We start from the raw sequence: 24411 nt of genomic DNA, 5'->3' as shown, positions 1-24411 counted from the left end.
TTCAATTAAAACAAACACACTTTATTAAAAAACACACAACATTAAAAAAAATTACAACTTAAACTTAAAAAAAATAAAAAAACACACAATTAAAATCCTAAAAAAATAAAAAACACACAATAAAAAACACACAATTAAACGTGGGAAAATAAAAAAACTACTCCGCCGGTTAATCATCCTCCGGAGGCGGTCGAGGTTGAGGGGGAGTCGGAAGGCCAAGTTGTGCTGCCATATGCACAATTCCGTTCCACCAGGCCGCGAATTGGGCGTACGAGAAGCGGGAAGTGTCCGCCATTGTGGCGGTCATTTACGCCACCATAAGTGTGTCCGAGCCTCCCCGCGAGCCCGATCCCGAGGCCGGCTGGCTTGATTCGCCTCGGCCCTTCCTCGCTCTAGCCGCCTTCGCCGCCTTCGTCCCTTGCGGCCGACGGCGCCCACGGCTGGATCCCCCGTATTCGCTGGCCGTACCCGCAAACACCTGCGGTTCACCCTCGCTGCCCTCCCCGGTGTCACCAGACGAGTAGTTGCCGCTCGCCGTGTGCTTCGTGCGCTTTGAGGTTGAGCCCGAGCTGGAGCGGACACAGCCGGCCCACCTTTCCTCGTCCTTGACAAGCAGCCAAATATCAACAAATTTGAACTGTAGACCGGTGTCCTGGTGGAAGGCGCGCAAAGCCGCCCTCAGAATGTCGGCGCCCGAAGCTCCGCTTTGGTAGTGCGCCGCTTCGGCCGAGTAGATGCCGCAGAATTTTTTGACCTGTAAGTCAACTCGGCCAAAGTGAGCACGGAGTATTGTATATTTGCGCTTCCGGGCCCCTTTCGGCTTAGTCTGGTGGTAGACATCACGGACCTTTTCCCAGAAGCACTTGGCGGCTTGTTGATTCCCGACGATGGGATCGTACGAGACGGTGAGCCAGGCGTTGTACACCGCCTTTGTTTCTTCGTTGTTGTACGGATGCCGGCCAAGATCCTCCGGTTCCTCCTCCTCCTCCTCCTCGGCCGCCTTAGACTCAGCCCTAGAGCTTCCACCGCCTCGGCCTCCTCCCTGGGTGGGTTCAACGGGGATATCCTCCCGAATCTGGGACAATCCCTGAGAAGGCCGCGAGGCGGAGGGTCGAGCGTATGCATCCACATCGAAAGTGGGTGGTTGGTACCCATCCGGGGTCGCCGACCCCTGGGTGCCCGGCGTCGACGAACCGGAACCACCAAGTGTGTTATACATGGTCTCCCAATCGCCGAACGCATTGAGATCCTACCCACCGGAGCCGCCACCGCCGTAGTTGCCGTCGCTGGACATTTTGTGAAGAGATTGAATATGAAAATTGGAGAGGAAATGAAGTTGATTTAGGAAGAATAGATGTGTAGTTGTGTGTGAAATGAGGATGAATTAAGAGTATTTATAGAATAAGAAAATAAAAAATAAATAAATAAACGGTATAAAAAACGGTAATAATACCGTTAATTTTTTATTTTTTTTATAAAATCGATTTTTTTTTAAAAAAAATAATTATTGCGTCAGCACGTGACGTCGCCCACTCGCGGGCCGTCGAGTGGGCGACACACACGACGCGGGGAGAGCCACGTCGCCGAAGCGCGTTGTGGCACGGACCGTGCCGCGGGTCGTGCCGTCGGCACCCGGCACGGCTTGGGAACGGCTCCTCGACGACACCATGCACCGCAACACGTTCCGCTGCGAAGTCGTTCAGGCGGAACGGCCCGCAGAACGCCGGCGGCCCGCGTTGCGGGTGCTCTTATGATGTTATATTTGGTATGATCCGTATAAATAGATGATCTCATATCATATTCAAGCCTGTAGATATGCAAGACGTGGTTTCATTCATCCACTCCTAATCTATGGTTCAATTTTTTTTTCACATTTCTTAAATTAATGGATATTACTTTACTTTCACCAGAGTAACCATAATTCCTTCTCTTTTTTTAAAGTTTTATGAAAAGAAATCATAGTACTTACTAGTATTATAAAAACTACATATGTGTGAATATAAAACAACACACGATTGTACTGTACGCGAATATGCATACTAGTAGTACATGATTTACGCTCCAAAGTTTATTCTCTTTATTTTTTTTACTGTTTTTTCAGCTTGTGATAGCGAATTTCTAATAATTTTATATTGGTTATATCAGATTTTCAATATTGATATAAAATAAATAAATCAACACTATATTAAAAAGAGATTGCGTGGCATCTGAATTGGGCAAATAGTTATGAGTTTGTGTGTGACGACCATGCATCACCTTCTTGATTCTGGCCTTCTGGGCTAACATATTGATAACTATTTCACTGGCTCCATACTTTTCCTTTGATTAAACAAATTGCTTGAATAGAACATAGAGGTATTAAAAAACATTTTTAAAAAGAGTATTATCTAAATGATATGACATGATCATGGTTAGAAAGTGCAACAATATACAATGGTATGACCACATTCTCTTGATGACAATGGCAATCACAATTAAGTACTACATAATTACATGTTGATTTTAGCCCATTACATATTTTTACGGATTATATATGAGATAAAAACCTCGAAACTTAGAAATATTTGCATATATATAAATTTGTGATCAAATACTAACTAAGTTACAGTAATAACTAATAACTAATATCAATTTTATATGTTAAAAATATCAACACAAAGATATAAATTTATCAATCTTCTTGTATTGATAAACTTATGTCTTTGTGTTGACATTTAAATTTACATGTTATATTGATATAATTATGACTTTGTGTTGATAATTTTAATGCACATAATTAAAAGTTATTAGTTATTATTGTAAATTAGTTAGCACACTAACGCAACTTATATAAACGTAAAATTGTGAGCATTTCGATCCGTGTGTGAGATTTTTCCTACCTATAAATATACGTGTTTTCAATTTATTGGATAGTTCCACAAAATTAAAATTACATCCAACTGAATCTGACAGGGGAAATCAAAATGACATGATAGTAAGAAGGAAATCAAAATTGACATGATAATTTTTGCAATTTAATTTTAAATTGCAAAAACTTAAGTAAAATAAATATTAAAAACATTAAATTCAGTGAGAGACGCATTTATTTATTTATTTATTTATTTATTTATATAAGGAAAAAGTATATAAATGCATGTACAGATATAACCAATTTTGTTACACTTCAGAATATGACAATTTTTTATAAGAGGGCAATTTTGCTAGTGTATATTAAAACTCAATTAAACCTCTGGATGAGTATTAATTAACACCCAACAAACAAAAGGAAGAAAACTATAGAAATGTTAAAGCCAACATCACAGCCGTCGTGAGAAGGAGTGATATTTCATTTAAGAAAACATTGTCTTCATTCTAGGAAACATCACAACCACACTACATATGAGTAATTTCATATATATATTCCTATATTCTAAAATTAAAACAGTTTGGATGGCTTCAAATTAATATTCTATGTCACCTAACAAGGAACAATGGATGTAGACATCATAGCTTAAAGGCAGACTATACATAACACCTTTGTATCAATATACATATAATACTATTAAACATAGTGTGTTATATAGTTAAGAAATTCCATAGAAAGAAGGCCATGTGCTTATAGTAATTAATTATATGTACTTTTTTTTGGTACTAACTAGTATAGTTTGGTAGACCCTTGGGCTACTCATTGTATTACTACTATTATTCAAATCATAAATGTCGAGTAAAATGGTAGTTGGAAAATCAAATTTTGTTTTGGTTTGTAAATAAGCCCGCAGCTGCGCCGGTCTAAATCGGGATAGACCTCTCAGCTAAAAACCTTAACAATAATTAATTAAGCTTACTTTAAATAATTACTACTACATAATTGATTAGTTGTGACCAAAAATTGTAATTGTTGGTCCGAAACGAGTACCTATCACCTTATCGGTGTATGGGGAATAAATCGATTAAAGAATTGCGAGGCAGATATATAAGTACAAAACTTGAAAATTAAAGAATTATCTTCCTTAAAAAAAGAGATTTTTTCATTCGGCTAAAAAGATCAGATCTGTCTAGATTCATTTCACTGAAAATATTTTATTAATACAAAACGATACCGATCTTTGAATTACCAATGTTATTTACTTTCCCCTTTGCAGAAATATGGTACCTTTACTTATTCATTAATAATAGTATTATTATTGGAAAAAATAATGTTAATAACGAATTTTCTTCTATTGAGCTGGTTCAGTTAGTTCTTCTTATCATGCCCTACTGTTTCCAATTCCAAACCACATCAAAGAAAACGTGAACACGAATTTATTTTACGGCAAATAAGACTAAATATTGAAACCCTTTAAAAACAACTGTTTATTATTTTAAAGAAATTAGCATTATTATATTTCTACTTTTTAAACAAAAGTACTACTTCTATAAGTTATAAAGATGCAAATTATATATTGATAGAAGTAATAAATAAATAAAAAGAAATTTCACGCCGACAAATCTCGACCAGAGGCTTAAAAATGAGGACAATTTCGTAAATAATGCAAACCACAAGGGCACTGTACAGAGCACGTTCATATAAATGGCGGAAAATCTCCCTTCCTTCTCTGTCGCATTTTCCTTCTGGTAATTTATAGCCGAAGAATTAAAAGGTGCGTTCTTTCTCTCTCCAGCTTTAGTTTCAGCTTTGGATCCATAAATCTAGGGTTTCTTTCTAGCTGGCGAATATATCATCTTGTCTCTTTTGCTTTGCTGGATTATTTGTTCAATCTAAACCATACACGTTCTTCAATTTGAACTTAATTAACCTCATTCAGTATTTTTCACTTAGTTGAAGCGGTTTTGCTGGGTGAGTTGAGAAATTATGTTCAGCTTTCTCAGATCTAATTTATACTTTTTCACAAAATGTTGATGTTGGATCGGCATTTTATGAATCATGCAATTATTTTGGATGGGTGCTATTTGCTATAATGGAAGTCAACTATGATTAAGCTATTTTAAATTTTCAATATGTTTAACATTTTTCTTTCCATGTGTGTGAGTTATTTTGTATGCCCTCAAAAATATTAGTAATGAATTTGAAATTTACTGGAAATGGTTTATTCTTCTGGTTAATTTTTTTAAGGCTGTTTCGCATGTTATCCTCCTTTGTTTATCGTTGATTTGAAAATAGTATTGATTATGAATTGTGTCGACTCCTCTACCTGTGTATATGGAAATTGAATCAGTAAATTATGTTTTTTGGCTGTCTGGTGGAATTTTCAGAACTGTACTCTCATTTTGACTGTGAAGTTTGGTTTTTGTTGACAATAATTTACTGTTGGAGAGTGAAATGTTCTATTGGTTCAGTCATTGCAAGTAAGAGTAGTCCAAAAATGTAATTTTGACACTGTTCAACTGAGGTTTCTGGTAGATTCCATAGATACTGGGTTTGGCTTTTTCTATTCATATCTGACTTACTTGCTGAATGTTATATTTACTTACTTCCTCTCTTAAGCCTTACTAGGGATAGTAATTTAGGTGGTGGTCAGGTTATCTTTTAAAGTGACATATCTGAAGATGTTTTGATTATATAGGTTTTGCAGCATGGAGAATGTTCACAGCTTCTGGCAACTGGGTGATGATCTCCGAGGACAATCAAAAGTGTCGGAGGACCACAAATGGTTTATGGCTGCTTCAAGATTGGCTGACCAGACTAGGTTTAAGGTTGAACGAAGGATCAACCTTGATCTCTCAAAAGGTCCTGCAGAGTTGAGGTCCATGGATAATGTGGGATATCAAGAAGACAGTCGGTTTGAAAATTTTAACTTCAACATGCTAAACCTGGACAACAAGTTGAACGACAATGTAAGCAAAAGTTCCCTTAGGAAAGGTATTTACAATATGAACACAGTTTATCAGAACCCAAATGTCAACCCCTTGGGAAATGTTTCTGGAAGCAAGTACAACAGTAACAACCCCATCAAAGAGTCAAACAACAACTGCAGCATTACTAATGGTAAGGATGATGGGATGAACGCAAGCAATGCTACTGACAAAAGGTTTAAAACCTTGCCCGCAGCTGAGATGCTCCCAAGGAATGAGGTCCTTGGTGGATACATTTTTGTCTGCAACAACGACACTATGCAAGAAGATTTGAAGAGACAGCTCTTTGGTAATCATATTAATCATATCTCATTTCATAGTAATTTAGTTATTTAACTTTTACAAAATTACCATGAAACGTTTTTGAGTCATTTCTTATTGCTGGAGGCATGGAGTATGTTCTGTTTTGATGTTGTATCTTAGTTGGCTGTGATATCTACAAGATGGATAATATACGCTTAGCATGGTATATAACTGTAGTTGCTATCTATATGACAATAGAATATTAAGTCTTGAGTCTTATAATACAAGGAGAGCTGTAACAGTCGCACAAGTGGTGAGTTACCACATAGGAAAATGCTTTTGTTCGTCTTATCCTTCTCCTCCCTCCCCCCCAACTACAAATTTTAGAAACTATGCCCCTATAAACTTGAAAAGTGTTAATAAATAATTATAATTGCAGTCCAAGTTATGTTGATACCTCTAAACTTTCTGATGTTATTCATCACACTTATAATATCTTCTCTTCATACTAGAATTTGTCAATCACACTCCGTAGTTTTACATGTGATTAATTATTCATGTTGCTTCTTATGCATACATTTTGTTATATAACTGGACATTTCTTTTGTAGGTTTGCCACCAAGATACAGAGATTCTGTGAGGGCTATAACCCCCGGTTTACCTTTGTTTCTCTACAACTACACCACTCATCAACTGCATGGTATTTTTGAGGTAAGTTGCAATTTTGATTTCAATTGGTTTTGAGTTTTTCAAGTGCGGTATTGCTTCCTTGGAATAGTTAGGAACTATAATGATATTATTGTTAATAACTGTTGGAGTATTCTTATAATACGAATGAGCATGGAATATACTGTTGGTCTTCAGACATACACTCTAAGTGAACTCTATGTGTTTATTTTATGCTCAGGCAGCAAGTTTTGGGGGTTCTAACATTGATCCCACTGCTTGGGAAGATAAAAAGTGCAAAGGTGAATCAAGGTTCCCTGCTCAGGTAGGAAATCATCTACTACTAAACCAAAATCACTCACTTTTATGGTCTTATGTATTCGGTTATTTTTTCTGGCTTAGTTCATTAAATCTTTCATTGTCAATTAGGTGAGAACCCGTATAAGGAAACTTTGCAAGCCTTTGGAGGAAGATGCTTTTAGGCCAGTCTTGCATCATTATGATGGCCCCAAGTTCCGTCTTGAGCTTTCCATACCTGAGGTAATTTCTATTCTAGTTAGTAGCATTCTCTGCACCCTGGGCCTCCCAAATGTGGTCTTACTTTCCTTTACTCGATATGGATGAAGCTGATAGTCTAGTTTATTGTGGCGTTGCAGACCTTGGATTTGATGGATTTGTGCGAACAAGCTGGCGTGTGAGTCTTTCCTGCTAACTGTACTCCCAGCTCGGCATAAGCAATTGTACGATGTGTGTGTATATGCTGTAGTTTTGGTGGAGGCATCTGGTGTGGTTTCCACAGATTTTCCATAGAGCGCAAGCTTGGGAGGTGAATCTGGTTGTGAGTTATTCTAAGTTGTAGGATTGTTGTTGACTGTAACTGGAACACACAGTTAATTGGTTTGTTGGTGTAGCCTCTCTCGCTGCATCATTTTTATTGTAACCTTACAAGCTTTGTGCGAGGCCATGTGTGCGTGATAAAGCCAAGTTTTTGTGTGTATGCATATGGATGCCACTGCGTTTTGCGGTTTGCTCGTGCTTTTTACATATGTTCTGACTCTGGCATAGAAAGTGTATTCCCTTGAAATGAAAACATAACTTACATTTTAAGTTTCAATGCAGTTTTTTGAAGTTGCTTTTTGTTCTAGTTAAATTTGATGAAATTTAATTGGATTTGATTGTAGTTAGTGCTCTGTTTATTCGGAATCTTGGATGCACATGGAATGCCTAGAATGGCTCAACTTTTGATGAAAAGTGATAGGAAGTTTTTACTTATCAATTAGCCCTGTGATTCGGTGCAAGGCACAACATCTGGAGCTGTCACATATAGCATCTCATGGAAACTGAACGTGAATGCCGATTTAGCAAATAGGCAGAAACAAAGCGTAAGCTATTCAAATGTATCCCTTAATGCAAACATAAACAAAACAATTATACAGCTGCACATTAAGTTCCATGAAATCTACGCAGAGTACAAATGAAAGCTCTCAGAATTTTCTTTTCTGCTGAACTTCTGTGGAAATAATCTATAAGATACTTCCACCATGATTCATTATGTAAAAGCTGATATGTCAATGGGCAACTGAAACAAGAAAGCTTCGGATCTCCTGGAGAAGCTCAGCCTTCACTGAATCTGGTATTGAAGCTGCATTTTTAAAGAACTGATCACTAAAGAAAATGCTAATCATAGAAAAATATTGGTGGGAAATGATGAGACCGACTTAATATAGTGTACATGTTACCATCTTAGAGATGTTGTGGTGCAAATTGCTGGACAAGAATAAAAATTTCTACCGCAGGACCTATTGTGGAGACCGGGTGTTAAAGATGATTGAAGAAGCGATGAGTGCGCTTATTAATTACCTCTGCCTTTTGGGGTGATTGCACGAACAAGATCATCCACAGTAACATTATCCCTCCCATTCGTCTTCACAAATGCCCTGAAAAGAGTATGCTGTTGAATACATTTCATGCCTAAAAGAAAAGAAAATGGTTACAAGCAGGGCTGACATCCTAGACGTGTAAATGTTTAGAAGGCTTATGTACCATGCTAATCCATACAACTTACTTGCAAGGAATAACTGCAGGAAAGTTGCGGTTTTAGCTAGTGGATAACGTACAACATATTGTAATCAGCAGGTACATACTTACATGAGAACAAACACAATCCCTAACATGTATACTGCCCATAAATGATGAAAAGGTCAAAAACACCAATCCAAGTAATGTTCAAAACACAACAATTATTTCAAGCTCTAAGAGTAGTTAGAATTTGATACTCCACTAATTGTGTAATCAGGACTCAGGAGCCACGAGTATGGCCAGTTGGCTCGATTTTAAAAATCCAATTCAATTCTCCTACGGAACACAAGACACAAATTTTATTCTCGTTTATGGGTGGGCGCAACACAATATGGACAGCTCATGAAGAACAATGCTAGTTGATGGTTCTAGGAATTCAAGGGCACCTGGATTACAGTCTCAGTTATGTTAGAGGAGTATTTCCTAATGCTTAAAAGTCATTGAGGTATGCTATGTACTCCCCCCTTTCAAATTTAGCCATCATTTTTGTGGCCATCTGAGATTGAGCTTTTACATGCAAACAGAGATTTGAAGTCAAAGTATTTTTCCTTAAAAAATCACGAGCTCAATGCATAACCGATTAAACTTAAAAATGGAATTTCAGAAACATTGAATGAAGATAGATTATAGGTTACAAGTATGAGGAAAGAGATACCTGCAAAGAGTTCTCATTTCATCCTTCCATCCACACTCGACCAGCCTTTGTCTCACCAATTCGATCAACCGCTCCTTCTCTCCACTCTCTATCAACTGGACGCCACAAAAGTTAAGCTACGAATTACTAATAGTTTCAATGAAGAAAATACCGAAGAGAGAACCTTGAGGTTGACAATCTCATGAAGCGTAGGCTCCTTGGGTGGAGCATCGTGGTCGTCATCCCGAGCGTCGGGCGTGGGAGGTCGGTTAATGGAATTCCTTCTACTCCTATTCCATCAAAATCCAAAATCAACAAATCGATACGACAGATTTGTAATTGATTGTTAGAAGAAGAAGAAGAGGAATTACATATTCACAGGTTGAGGTTGACTGATGTTTGCCGATGAGACTAGGGCTTCATATCCAATTCCCTTTCCCCACTTAAAGCAAAATAAAATAAAAATAAAAATTCCATCTTGGGATTTTTTTTAACACAATAAAGAATAGCAGACTACCCTTCTCCACGACTGTTCCTACGAGTAAATGTTCACTGCATAATTTGGAATAATGCATAAACTTTCACTTATTTAACATGATTATCGTAATAATTTGAATAATATCAATATCTTTTAACACCAAAAAATTTTCTAGTCACATGGGAAAAGTTTTTGATTTTGTTATATACTCCATTTATATTTGTATGATGGAGCATGAATCCAGAAATGGACGTTGATGATTAGCTACAAAATTTATAATCACCCCAAAATTAAAGGAGGCCTTCTTCCACCACAACAATGGCACTCACTCTTGTCGTTTTACTCTTTTCATTTTCCTCCTCACACTCACTTCTCCTTCAACAACACTAATTTATTCATTCTCTCAATATTCTTGATTGTCAGGAAAATGCCGGGATTGACGGCGCCATCCGATTACGCCCGCGAACCTCCCCGCCACCCTGCTCTTCTCGTTAATTCCAAGGTACATAATTGCTAAATCAATCGGTTTTGAGAAAAAAGTGAGATTTTTGATGGCGTATTTTGCATTTGTGGGCAGGAGCCGTTTAATGCGGAGCCACATCGTTCTGCTTTGGTTTCATCTTACGTGACGCCGGTTGAATTCTTCTACAAGAGGAATCATGGCCCTGTTCCAATTGTTGATGACATTCACAAGTGCGATGTTTTTCACCTTTTTTTTGTTTTATTACTGAATGGGAGTGAAATTGTTGTCTGAAACTGAAAGAGTGTGTTGATTTGCTTGAGCAGATACTGTGTTTCTATCAGTGATCTGGTTGAAAATGCCACAGAGCTTTACATGAAAGATATTCTGTGAGTACAAAATAGTTTGTTAATGTTAGCCAATTCCTTTGTACAGTGTTTTTCAGTGAAAAAGTGTGTTTGAATCTCTTATAAATGACAGGGAGCTTCCAAAGTATGCTGTTACCGCGACGCTGCAGGTATACTTTCTCTCTTTCTTTTTCCATTTTTTTTACCTTTGATTGTATAAGGTGAGTTCGTCTATGACCTGGAGTAGCAAGTAAGGGCCGTGGTTGAGAATCCTATGATCGTATTGGTTCCAGAAGTCTTGAACATTACTTACTATGTTGTATGAAGCACACAATTGATGGAGTGACATACACCTAATGGCATTTGGTAGATAAGAAAGAATTGGAATAGGAAGAGTTCTGTGTAGTGGTTGTTTTTTACTCTTTTCCTTGCTAAACATAGGCCTAAGAACTTGGAAGTTCTTTCTCTGGAATTGATCTTTGGTCCATAAGTTGTAATATTTGCAGTGTGCAGGTAATAGGAGGACTGCCATGAGCAAAACTCGAAAGGTGAAAGGAGTTGGCTGGGACATTGGGGCCATAGGAAATGGTCAGCCCCATGTGTTTGCTTATCTTAGGAAATGTGATGTAGTTTCATATAATAGTTATGGCTTTCTGGAAAGTCTTCAGGCCCATGCCAACAGTTTACTCATATACACGTAAACGCAGGAATGGGTTGATTTATATTCTAGAGCAATGAAAATTCCATCAAGTCAATGACAGCTCTCTATTTCTTTCATGCTTTCTCAAGTCCATTTTGCCATTTGGTATTACTGTCAGGATAAATCTTGAATATGGCAAAAGCATATAGCTCTAGTACTATTAACAGATGAAAATAAAAAAGACTGATTCAATTCCTTTTCACCTCATTGTGTAATCTTCTTCAGCTGTTTGGGGCGGGGCAAAACTAGCAGACGTTCTTGAAATGATTGGAATTCCCAAGTTCAGCCGCATTTCACCACTCGGAGGAAAACATGTAGAATTTGTAAGCATTGACAAATGTAAGGTGAACTACTTGTGCCTTTGCTCCTCGCCATATCATTTATTTTCTCTTTCAGAGGAATCCTAATTCGCACCTGGCTTTACAGGAAGAGAATGGAGGTCCTTATAAAGCATCAATTCCATTAAGTCAGGCAACAAATCCTGAGGCTGATGTTTTACTAGCTTATGAGATGAATGGAGAGGTGATCCCTCCTACTATATAACTATCTAATGCTCATTTAATATTTTTACGATCCAAATATTATTTTTCTGATATGAGAGCTTGTTAATTAACGTAGCGATGAATAGGAGGTGCTAATCAGATTAGCGTGGATGCAGACTACATAAATTCATACATGCGCGACAAATATCTCCTGTCACACTTTATTTCTATGGCTATTTTGTAAAAATGGGATCGTAAAATCTTGCAAAATTTTGACATTTTCATTCTTTTCATCAGTTAAACTGAGGTGAGAACAAGTAATGTGAAGAGTGATGGAATATGCTGCACTTTTCTTTATGATCCTTAGATATCTGCCTTTATAATAGCTAATGGATTTTTATGTTCATAAATACCTTGTAAAGATGTTGCCTAATTTTGCTTCAATGTCTAATCTTCGTTTTTGGATTTGATATACAAAGACTCTTAACAGGGATCATGGATATCCTCTACGTGTGGTTGTCCCCGGAGTTATTGGCGCTCGTTCTGTTAAATGGCTTGATTCCATCAACATCCTTGCGGAAGAATGTCAGGTAACATCATATCAATAACTCTGGTCCGACAATAACTTCTACTATATGACATGAAACTTCTTCTTTGAAGGGATTCTTTGTGCAAAAGGATTACAAAATGTTCCCACCTTCAGTTGATTGGGATAACATCGACTGGTCTACAAGGCGTCCACAAATGGATTTTCCTGTTCAGGTTGCTCTCTTTACTAACCAATTGTGCGCTAGTTCAGAATTCTACAGTCCTAATCAGCTTACAAAATTCTCTTCTTTCTACAATTTTTACAGTTATTTAGTTGTGTTTTCTGTTTTGCTGCTGCAGAGTGCTATATGTTCACTCGAAGAAGTAAACTGCATAAAGCCAGGAAAGGTAAACCAGTCAGGTTATTTATCTGTAAAATGTTTACTATGTATTTACTCGCTGTAAGGGAAAGTTGGTGTCGATTATTAGGTGACTGTCAAGGGCTACGCGGTCTCAGGAGGTGGGCGAGGCATTGAGAGAGTAGACGTTTCAACTGATGGTGGCCAAACATGGATAGAAGCTTCCAAGTCTCAGAAAGCTGGCACTCCATACGTTTCCGATGATGAAAGTTGCGATAAGTGGGCATGGATTCTTTTCGAGGCTGAGGCTGACATCCCAGAAAGCTCTGAGATAGTTGCCAAAGCTGTATGTTGAAAGTTCTTCTTGAAAAGAGTTATTTACTATTGTATTGTCTCGTTCATTAACTGTGTATCTGTTGGTAAATTCTAGGTCGATATAACAGGGAATATCCAGCCGGAAAACGTGCAGGTGATATGGAACTTAAGGGGAATATTGAACACGTCGTGGCATCGGGTTCTTGTTCAGATTGCTCACTCTAATCCGTAGGTAAAGAGAGGGGTTGTCTGCCCTTCCTTTGTTTGTAGTTGATTTTATTGCTGCATATTGTCTATTGTTGTTGATCAGTTGTTCATTGATCTTTGTAATAAATTACAATAATTTTAAAGCTTCAATGATAAATTTCATGTCTACTTCCAGCAATCATAAAAACAGATTGTTACAGCAAATGAGGTTTTTGCCAAGAAGAGAGGAAAGTTAAAGTAATTACAATATAGAGTGATTTATAGTTAGACAAAGGTGGAAGGGATGTTTCAGCTTTCAACAATCATGCTAGCATAACAGAGCAGTTCCAGATGAAGTGGCTGAGGCGGCTCGTGGCGCTGTGGAGCAGCTTCCAGTGCAGGGTAGGCGAGTCAGCGGCGGAGTCGGGGCAGCAGGTGTATATGGCCAGGTAGTTACCTGCTTCAGATTCGCCTATCACCAAGAGCTCGTTCCCCAAAGACTTGAACGCGACCCCCCAGCCTCGGTTGGAGCCAGCCTTGACTGGGACACGTCCCAAGTGCTTCCACGTGTTCGTCTGCTTCAGGTACACCTTGAGCTGGTTGGAAGACACCTCCAGCGAGTAGAGCTCGTTGTTCAAGACTGCGAGGAGCAGGGGCGAGCTGGAGGACTGCACGGGATCGTCCTTGAGCATGTCGGCTACGACCTCCCATCGGTTTCTCCTCTCATCGAAGAATTCGCCACATGTTAGTCCTCCATCTTTATTCCTACCTCCAATCACATAGAATCTGTTATCCATGTAGACACCTGCGCAGAGCATCCTCCGCTTCTTCATCCTCGGGAGCGCTTCCCATGACCGGCTCTCCGCATTGTACTTCTCAGCCGTGTCGTAGACCTCTTTGCTCGATCCCGCCCCCATGCCTCCAGCCACGTAGGCGCAATCGCCACATGTTGCAGAGGCGAACAAGCATCTCGGGTTCACCATTGACGGACCCTTATACCACGCGTTCTCACTCAGCTCGTACCTCCACACCACTAGGCCGTCTATCTCCCTGCCTGAGACGAGCAGATGAGTACCGGCACAGACCGACTCCTTATCCCCCGAGCTGAAGCAAGTGTCCGAGGGCAGGACAGGGAGCTTCCTGCCAGAGGTGAAGCCACGATCAAACGCCCACCAGCTGCTCTCGCCACTCGCAAACATGAAAACAGCCAGCTCCATACACCCGATCCTCTTCCTCATCTGGTAGAGCTCTCCACTTCTCACAAGACCTAAACATCTCTTGTTTACAAAGCAAAGCTTCCAATGCTCTGTTCTTGGAAACCTAGCAAATATCTCACTCTCTAACTCATAGCTTAGAGAGGGATTCTCTGCATAATCTGCATCCTGAGGTATTTCACCGTTGCTTTGACTCTCACCAGATGTCTCACCATTTTCCAACATGCTCTTCTTCTTCTTCGAGGGCGGGATGTCAACAACGATCCAGTCGGTCTCACTCAACTCAGCACAGAACTCGCGTTGCTCAAACCCTTTGTCTTCTCCTTCAAGCATTTGTTTAACACTTCCTAAGCCAATAATCCTCCAAATCTTCATCTAACAGTATGAAAGATGTGGAATCAGACACTCAGAATGAATGATGTTAAGATGTAAATTACACAGATATCCTAACCAATATAACTGAAGCATCTCAATCAAGCTGCACATTCATGAACAGTTGAGAGGTCATCATTTTCTTCAAAATGAGACTAAAAGATAAAGAAACTCCAAGACTAGAAGGATCAATGGAACCCTAAAACTCACAAAACGAAGACTCGGGTCGGCCCCATTAAAACAAACCCACGATCAGAAAAAAAAACATATTCGTCTAGAACAAAGGCGAAGAGCTAACCGAGTCTAAAACATTGAGAGGTTAACATTGCAACCAATTTTTTTTTTAAAAAAATGGGTCAACATTTCGTTGTCTGAAATTGAAAATGACACTTGTTTTATCCGGGCTATTACAGGAACAGAACATTTTCAACTCAGATGGAAATAAAAAGTGGAAGAAACATGAAACATAACACCATTCTAACAGCACTAAAAGCAATCTCAATATATGAATGAGACATGAATGTGTCAATAAACTAGTCAAATTTGATCAGTGATGTGTACTTAATAAAAATGATCTCTACCGAAGATCCATTAATGAACTAATTCACCAAGAACATTGAAGAAACCACACAAATTAATGAAACTAACACACGAGTAAAACAACAACTACTACTAATTATCCAAAAACAACACAACAAAGAGATTAGGCTTGGAAAGAAAACTCACCAAAATTCAAGTGTGAGGCGGAAAAAACCCTACATATGGAGATGAGAGAAAGAAGAGAGGTTTAATTAATATACAGAAAAAAAAAACAAAAAAGGAAAAAAGGGAAGGAGGTGCGAGCATTGAGGGAAGAACAAGTAGCATATAGTAATATAGTAATGCAGTTGGATTGGATTCCTCAATTAATGGGACCCTTCCATTAGCAGAGACGATTAAAATACTGTAAATTTCCTTTTAAAAATCGCACATAATCCATCGGGAAAGCATTTTTTTTCAATTAAATTAATCCTCACTTCTCTCTCTCTGGACTCGTGTTGCTGTTTTGTGACTTGCTGGTCAGAGTTAAATTGATGCAAGGATATTTTATTTATTGAAGGAAGGGTATTTGAAAATGGAATTTTAAATGGAAAGATGGAGGGAATATCTACATGAAGATTGAAGAGGTGTAAAGCGCCTTTTTGTTGCTCAATCGAATATCATAGACACGTAACGAATTAAACTAACGTCTCTATTCTCTATCTATGTTGTTCGTTATAAATATTTGTGTTATTTCATTTTGCACTTTCACTATATCTATTTCAAATTTGAGTTTAATCCATGCTCATAAATCTTATCTCACAAAATAAATAAAAAACACTATTAACAAATGACTAATTTCAATATATCTCGAGTTACGTAAGTCTTCTATTAGTAAGAGGTCTTGGATTTAATTTCAACCAAAACATTGGTTGTCTAGGTTATCTATCTTAGTTGTCTTTCCATTTCCTATTTTTTTTTGTTAATATATGCTAAGTTATTGGCTTGTCTTTTCACTTGCTTGAATATATTCAAAAAATATTGTACGCATGTAGTCAGTTATTGGATGTAATAGTACTCCATTTTGGTGGGAATAGAACTAAATAACTCTAACTATGAAAAGACTTATGATGCCTCATATTTACCACTTAGTTAGGCCTCATCTGCATCTACGAATTTACATTGTTATATATAAATTTCTTTGTTATACATAAATTTAAGGTCAATCAGTTTGTATAATTGGTTGAGAGTCATGGTATACAAATCAAAATGAAGATAAAATAATTAAGTAATTTGGTTTGCTTAACCTAATAATTTTAAAATTTAATAAAATGAAACTGAACCGAGGTGTTATTCGATTAACTAAAAAAAATTACCGAAAGCATGGGTAGAATTTAGAGGGGAGAAATACCATCAATTAAAAGGATTTATTGCTTTTGCTTGAGTATAAATTGTATAATGTGTACAATGAGGCGGGAAATACACCGAACAAAACGATTTCATTGTTTTTGTTCAAGTATAAGCATAATTATTGGCAGTTATGAAATTAATTTTGTGTTATGAAATGCCTCAAACAATATATGTAATTGCATTGATACCGACCAAAGTAACAGTTGGTCCAAAGTAAATTACTAGAAAATAAATTGTCTAAGGTGGACGGTTACCAACTCGAAATATATTCAACACGGAAGCTACTTACTTTACAGATAAAAAAAATTATCATTCATTTTTATTGTATTCTATTCCAGAAAAAATTACCCCTAATTTGCGTGCAATATTAAAGAACTAGTTTATTAACTGAAGTATAATTTTATCATCGTTCTACAAATTACATACGTGCTGTAGATAATCTAATGTATATTTAAACAAATATAATGCCGAGATCTTATATAATAAAGGGCAATAATAAAATAGATCTTATTCCGTATCGTCAAATTAGCAAACTAATCCGTATAATAGTGTGTTAAGTAGTATTTCATTTTTCATACAAAGATTTAGTGTATCTTATACATGAATAAAAATTACTATAATAAAACAATAAAAAAATATCTCTTTCAACGTGAACATCATATTATTTAGTAAAGACTCAGAAGGTTATGGGATTGTTCCACATTGTATGAATAACTGACATGAAGTTTAAAGATCGAATGAACTCTTTCATCTAAAGATTAATTTTTTTGGATGAATTCTTTTGTTTGATAATCTTTGTTTTATATTTTTTATGCATAAAATAGTTGAATGATTTAATCAGTCCGAATGATTTTTAGATCGAATTGTAAGAAACCAGGATTTTGAGGTATTAATAAAGTTAGCAATGATCTTTGGATATAAGTTGCAAAATGCTGAAATATCATTTTCCTTATATATCAAAACGAAATCGTAATCGTATCGATAACTAACTATACATTTTTCCATAATGATAAATTATCGTTTGATACTCTATTTAAAAATTATATTTCCTCATTTTAACGTCATAATTTCAATTCAGAAAATGTAGGACAAAATATTATATTTTTGCAATCTTACATATGTTTAGATTACTTTTGCAATTGGACCTAAAATTATTGCCATAAATTATAATTATATCCCTTACGCGTCCATGATCATCTTGATTTATAATTCTCTTTTTCCTCTTACTAGAAAATGCACTTAATTATTTGCTTAGTCCACAGAATCATCAAGCAAAATTGGATTCTCTATTTGGGAACAAAACAAAACAGTTGTCGTGACTTTGTTTAATTAAATAACAGATTAATTTGCCAAAAAATGCTAAAGCCGAAACCCTAGAAAGTGGAAGTTTATTAAACTTAGATTAATGAGTAATTAATTAACTTTATGTGCTGCATCTCCACTGATTAGTTGGTGGGATCTGCTCTTGATATATGATAATTGATTAATTAAATCTAGAATTCAAAAATCGCTGTCATAGTCGTGTAGGTTTAGCATTAAAATTAATAAAATATAAACATGGGACTGCCCAAAACTTGACAGCTTTAAACCCACAGATTTGGGACATCTAAAAGCCTAAAATCTCTAAACCTTAAGCAATGAGAATTCCACTAATTTTGCTTCTCATTGGCTTTCGTTCTGTGGTATTCTAACCTAATTGGAGAGGAAGAGTGCAAATTGTCCAGTTCTTATTCAATTAAACTTTTCTTTTTTCACTTTTTATTTATTTTTGCTTTTTGGTCCTTGAAGATCTAGAAATCTGTTTATGGTTTGTTGACATGTAGCCATATCACTATAAAAATTCATAAACAATCACGGCCATTTTTCGATTGCTTTACTTTTTAACAAAAAAGTTTGTTCAATAATGATATCTTAAGCTATTCAATACCGTAAATTAAATATACAATTTTTCTTGATCTGTACAGCTGCAAGTTAAAGTAAATTTGATGAACTGATGAATTGTAGTAGTAGCATAATTAGATCCATCTTCTGTTTGCTAAGTAAAATTATGTTTTTTCCCTTTACTTAAATTATGTAACAAGAAATATTTGATCATCATCTTGGATGAAGAATGTTTAGGATAATTCAAAAACTGTTAAACATGGATGGAGTGGGAGGTAGAATAAGACATTGTAACTGAGATAGGAATTGATGCATAGAGCAATATGGTTTGTGCAAGTTGAGTTAAGAGCTATACTAAAAAGCCATATTTTCTTGGTATAATATGTATGAGATCATAAGCCCTAAGGCCTAAACACTACTTTGGGAAGGATTACTATTCTCTTGTATATGAGTTTGTCAGTTATAAACAACTTATGCATAGAAAGCTAAACGCGTACACAAATTTATGTGGATCTATTAAAAAAAGGTGAATTTTCTAAGTAATAAATTAGGATTGATGGTCAAATTCGAGTCTATCCTATGCTTTTCAAAGCCTTAAATTTAAATCATAAAAGATGAAACTTTCGCAATTATTCTATCCGCCTTATTTTTAGGGAATATGCGATGATGTGATAACAAGTTTTAAATACGTTTATGATTATGTTAATTCGCTTATTTTGGATGATAGTACATGGTGATCATACGTGGGTGGGGTGTTAAAAATCGGCTAGCACACCATCACATATTTCGTCGAAAAGGAGATACATGAGGTAAATTTGTGAAATTTTTATCTTTCTTGATTTATTTTTCAGATTTTGAAAAGTGCGAGACATATCGGAATTTGATCGTGATTTACTATATGGTAATTGATCTTTAGAGATGCCTTTTGCCTTCCTTTGACTGTTTCCAAAGCTATGTAGTAGATTTTTCAGTTCTCTATTACTAGAAATTAGACAAAGTCTTTGAATGGAAGATGAGTACATGGTATCTTTGTCATTTAAACGTAAAGAAGTTTTCAGAAAATAAACAAAATAGTGATGTTTTCAAATTTATTAGTAACTTTAGTTTTACACAAGCCCAACAAAAGCCCAATAATAATCATAGACACACTCTTGGCCCATTTCTCATCGGGTTTCTACACAAGCCCACTATTGAAATGATGGGTTTTATAATGGATGGTTAGTGGTTCCATTTTCAGTAGTGTTAAAGGATAATAATGGTGCAAAATAAATAATTATGTATTGTTATATCGTGAAAAATCGATAAGAGATTAACTATTTTTTTTCTGTAGTGTATATGATATATCGCATATGTATTAAAGAGATTAACTCATTGTGTCATATCAACAAGAAAAATTTAATATCCATCGACTTCTTATCGAGTCATATTCATATTCTTTCTTATCATATTGTTTCGATAAAAAAAGATTATACAATTGATGGTCCCCAATACGATGTGTTATGCATGCCTACTTAGGCTGGTTTAGGAAAGTGATTCGCAAATTATTCAAATAAACTCAATCAAAATCTCAAAATTGACCGAAATTTATTAAGTTGAGCTACCCAAATCCAACTATACCATGATTAACAGGCTACTGAACTTACCAAGCTTAACTTAGTCTAAAAATATTTACAAAGTTGTTCACACTTAATCTTTTTAATTAATAAATTTTTTAGTAATGAAAACTTAAAATATGATTTATAATTTTAATACTTAACTTATTGTCTAATGGGGTAGCTAAGCTTGAGCTTATGTTTGAATCTTCGAACTTGCCACCTATACAAAATAGGAAGTTTACAAACTATTAATATATCGAAAATTAAAACTTTAGACCACAAGATGTGAGCTAGAAATAATAAAACAATATCTTTAATTGATAAAATGCAATTACATGTTAGAGTTGGAGTGGCCAGAAATAGGTTTGAATTTAGAACAAGACCGGTGGATAGCAAGTGGCTTGTGGTGATCCAGAACTTTTGATTTGGAGGTGCGATAAATTTTTACATGAAATAATATCGTTATTCAGAAATCATCTTTTACATTATTTTGGGAAAGTATTATTGAAAATATTTCCAATGGTTACTGTTCTAGACACCAATTTATTTTAACAAAATAAGAAAATTAAATTGGTGTCCAAATAGAATCAAACACGTGATCTAAGCAATGAGAAAGGAGGGCAACACCATTGGACCATTGTGATAGCTTTGACATTGATTACTCTCAAATAACAATAATTACAGAATTTCGGAGGTACCACCGCCCCCCCTTGTCCTTAATTGGCTCCGCCAGTGGGTGGTCGTGGCATCCTTACCCTTATTTGGCGCATCATGTGGATATCAATAATATCATTGGCCTACAAATCTTTCAATCATATTATTACACCTATAATTTCTCTCTCAAATTCTCTAACAAAATCATCATTTAAATCACGCATAATATCATGTTAATTTGTGTGTACATTCGAATTCTATCAATAATATGTCTACTTAGTTAGAGTGGAAAAAAATGGAGGATAATTTAATCATTTCATCTAACTATCTAGATCTCACTTCCAAAGTTATGTATAATAAATGCATCACCTGTAGAAAAAAGGACATTCCTTATTTCTATATATTGATTCATTAAAGAAGATGAAGTGACACCACCAGCCTACATGTGCAGGCATTAAAAATATTTTAATACCTATTTTTTGTTCACAACTACTTCAAACTTTATCCTAAGTAAATAACAATAAGAAAGAGCAGTGATAAATTAACAAAGATTGTATATGCAAAGTTAGGGTATATTTGTCATTTTCTATCATTTCACAATAATTAAGGGATTTACCTATTTTAGTTATACTTTAATTTTACATTATAACCCTCATGTTAATAAGGAATGGATTATAATATTTTCAACTAAATATCAAAAAGAAAATGTTTACATTTTTTTCTAATAAAAATATTTTATTCTCGTAAATTTAAACAAATATTTTATGTCATGCATTTTCTATTTTTAACAAGAAATATGAAAATAAGTTAGAACAAAACATAAACAGTGAAATATTGATAATTACATTAATATTAGTTAAATAAAATTTAATTTTAAAAAGAATATAATAATATATTATATTATAAAATTATTTAACGATTAATTTTACTAGTATACATATTTCCACTTTCCTTCAATACTTAAAGTTTTTTTATTTGTAAAATATTAATTCTTATAAACTTATTTTTTTCATAAATTTATTTAAATTATTATGAAAATCTCAATATAGTATATGTAAAATATCAATAAAACTGTGTTAATATTTTCTTGTAGTTATGTTGATATCCTCATGCTATATTGTTTATATTTGTAATACACTATGTTGATATATAAAAAAATCCACGAAAATTATCATATGATAACATAATGACGATATTACCCTTTTGTTGATATTTTGTCTACTATTTATTAAAATTTGTGAGCTTCAATCTCATCCACTCATTTTAAAATCTAAGGGTGTAGATTTAGTCTTAGTTTTGGATTATGGTGTTATAAGCATTAGAAGAGGACCCCACACGAGAATATATTAAAGAAATTTAAATGAAATATTTTTTTCCAACTGAACAATATTTCTCTTTTGAAATATCTACCAATATGTACTACTATAATACTTGCAAAATTAAAAGTTAGAAATTAGACAATAAAATATCAGTAGTTTTAAAATATATATATATATATATATATATATATATATATATGTATGACATAATAAGAGAAAAATTCTAAATAAAAGAGTATTTTGCCGATTTTACTTCGTAGAAAAAGGAACATTTTATCGATCTCATATCATTGTGATAGTTTAAATAAAAAAAATACTATGAATGACTATTCCATCTAATATTTTATTTGTGAATCTTTTAATAATGGTGGATTTTTTTAAAAATAAAACTAATTACATATTTTTTAATATAAATGATTAAGAAAAAAAATGTAGTAATAGTATAATTTTCCTCATATAATTGTAAATAGGGTCAAATTAGTCATAAACGTATGAAATTAATGATGCTACCAATTCAAAATTTAATGACCTTATCCTAATTAAATTTGAAAGGGCATTGTATATACAATTTTTGTTAATTTAATGATGCTACCAATTCAAAATTTAATGACCTTATCCTAATTAAATTTGAAAGGGCATTGTATATACAATTTTTGTTAATTTATCTTTATTCAATAAGAAATTACTAAAACTTTGTTAATCCGAGTATTTAACTATTACTTCTAAAAATTGAGGCATGATTGTAAAAAATGAATACTTTTAACTGTTAAGTAATACGTGGAGGGGATATAAATCAAATTGACCAAATTTAACATACAATTTCACGTGGATACCCCATAATTTTGCTAATCAATTTCCATTGCCCCTACCGATTTTACAAAGGAAATCGATGCCCAACATATATAATGTACAGGTGCAAGATACTAATTGCTCAATCATTGCTTGCACATACGAAAAAACATTTAATAGGCCAATTTGCAATTTAAAAAGTGACTCGTCAACAATACAAAGGTCGTCAAACAAGCACCGTCAGATCCATTTATTTGGACGATTTGGATCATCTTTCCAACATTTTTCCTTCACAAGATTGATAGTACTACCTATCTAGTTGGATCAGGATTTCAAATCTACAAGTTGATCTAATTAATCGGCACTAGATAGATACTTTAATGCAAGAATCTTGGAGCATGAATGTTCCAACATAATTCAGTTATAAGTTATTAATCATTTCCTTTATGCAGAATCTTGGCTCACATAGCTCTATGATTCCATAAAAATAATCATTGAAAGGGAATCAATGATCAATCAATGGAAATGTAACAAGTAATACTCCCATTACCCAACTTTTATTTAAAGAATTTATTGTCACAGTCATGCTGAGCTCCACCCACCATGCCAAGTTAATTACTCACCTAAAAAAATTATGGTTAATGAGAAATAGGTAAAGGTTAAATATAAGGTCACTTGCAATAAGTTGGTTGGATAGTAGGCTGCAGACCACCTGATAATCACACAATTAATATTTATATTATATGTACCTTTCATCCCAAGAAGATATTTTGTGTGTCTTCAATTATGCATTAACATATATGGTGGTTATCCATAATGTTCCTCTACTACATAAATTATTAATAAGGACTGATAGTATCTAGTAACTTTCAAATTTGAATTATCAATTCAGAAAACACAAACTGAATGTAATAACTTGGTAGCATAATCTAACTGCACTGATTGTATGAAGACAAATTTCCGACAAAGCAATGTCCATATGCGGCAAGGAAGAAGGCCAAGTCCACGTTAGCATTATTAACCGCATACAGACAAAGACTGATCTGTGTGGTGCCTAATTCAACATGTTATTTATTCCAAGGACAAAGGAACAACTTACTCTTTATCGCAACTTCAAACTGATAACCGACTCAAGCAAACTTTTCTCCCACATTCCGCTTCATCAATCCCGCTATCCTGATGGACGATTTTCACAAGTTATCAGAAGCTGAAGCAGTAATAAATACACCAAGGCAAGAAGAAGACGACCCTGAAAGAAGCACGCTGCATCGGCCTCTGCTCAAAGAAAATCAAACACTTTCTTCAAACTCTATAGCCGTAGTTGGAGTTGGAGCGAAGGTTTCTCACAT

At 35.2% G+C, this 24411-nt stretch overlaps 4 protein-coding genes and 1 pseudogene across 6 annotated transcripts; 3 read left to right on the top strand and 2 right to left on the bottom strand.

Annotated features, from left to right (window-relative positions):
* The first annotated feature begins 4538 nt into the window (after window positions 1-4538).
* LOC121748746 (B2 protein-like) lies at window positions 4539-7885 on the top strand. The gene is made up of 6 exons (XM_042143239.1): window positions 4539-4619; window positions 5544-6121; window positions 6686-6786; window positions 6983-7066; window positions 7171-7281; window positions 7398-7885. The coding sequence occupies exons 2-6, from the start codon at window positions 5554-5556 to the stop codon at window positions 7437-7439; spliced, it is 906 nt and encodes a 301-aa protein (XP_041999173.1). The 5' UTR covers window positions 4539-4619; window positions 5544-5553; the 3' UTR covers window positions 7440-7885.
* A 239-nt stretch (window positions 7886-8124) lies between these two features.
* LOC121748730 (transcription and mRNA export factor ENY2-like) lies at window positions 8125-10020 on the bottom strand. 2 transcript variants are annotated; one of them, XM_042143219.1, is made up of 5 exons: window positions 9826-10020; window positions 9639-9744; window positions 9476-9570; window positions 8602-8678; window positions 8125-8371 (listed from the first exon to the last, which is right to left on the bottom strand). In XM_042143219.1, coding segments are annotated over exons 1-5 (342 nt in total). In that variant the 5' UTR covers window positions 9828-10020; the 3' UTR covers window positions 8125-8309. The 2 variants fall into 2 exon arrangements, with proteins under 2 accessions (XP_041999153.1, XP_041999152.1); XM_042143218.1 differs by having other exon boundaries at window positions 8125-8383; window positions 9826-10006.
* A 125-nt stretch (window positions 10021-10145) lies between these two features.
* LOC121748728 (sulfite oxidase-like) lies at window positions 10146-13517 on the top strand. 2 transcript variants are annotated; one of them, XM_042143214.1, is made up of 13 exons: window positions 10146-10253; window positions 10356-10434; window positions 10510-10625; window positions 10719-10781; window positions 10873-10909; window positions 11246-11327; window positions 11665-11783; window positions 11866-11961; window positions 12401-12511; window positions 12582-12683; window positions 12810-12857; window positions 12939-13154; window positions 13239-13517. In XM_042143214.1, exons 1-13 carry the CDS (start codon window positions 10189-10191, stop codon window positions 13353-13355), a joined length of 1251 nt encoding a protein of 416 aa, XP_041999148.1. In that variant the 5' UTR covers window positions 10146-10188; the 3' UTR covers window positions 13356-13517. The 2 variants fall into 2 exon arrangements, with proteins under 2 accessions (XP_041999148.1, XP_041999147.1); XM_042143213.1 differs by having other exon boundaries at window positions 10154-10434.
* Window positions 13518-13556: 39 nt separating this feature from the next.
* Window positions 13557-15985, bottom strand: LOC121748729 (F-box/kelch-repeat protein At3g27150-like). Its single transcript, XM_042143215.1, has 2 exons — window positions 15622-15985; window positions 13557-14898 (listed from the first exon to the last, which is right to left on the bottom strand). The coding sequence occupies exon 2, from the start codon at window positions 14896-14898 to the stop codon at window positions 13633-13635; it is 1266 nt and encodes a 421-aa protein (XP_041999149.1). The 5' UTR covers window positions 15622-15985; the 3' UTR covers window positions 13557-13632.
* A 7994-nt stretch (window positions 15986-23979) lies between these two features.
* LOC121749543 overlaps window positions 23980-24411 on the top strand; it is a 34745-nt pseudogene continuing 34313 nt past the window's right edge.

Source organism: Salvia splendens, chromosome 9 (genome assembly GCF_004379255.2).
Source record: "Salvia splendens isolate huo1 chromosome 9, SspV2, whole genome shotgun sequence".
In the NCBI taxonomy this organism is placed as follows: Eukaryota; Viridiplantae; Streptophyta; class Magnoliopsida; order Lamiales; family Lamiaceae; genus Salvia; species Salvia splendens.
Note: the sequence above shows the minus strand (reverse complement) of the source record. Positions and strands in the feature narration are given on the sequence as shown.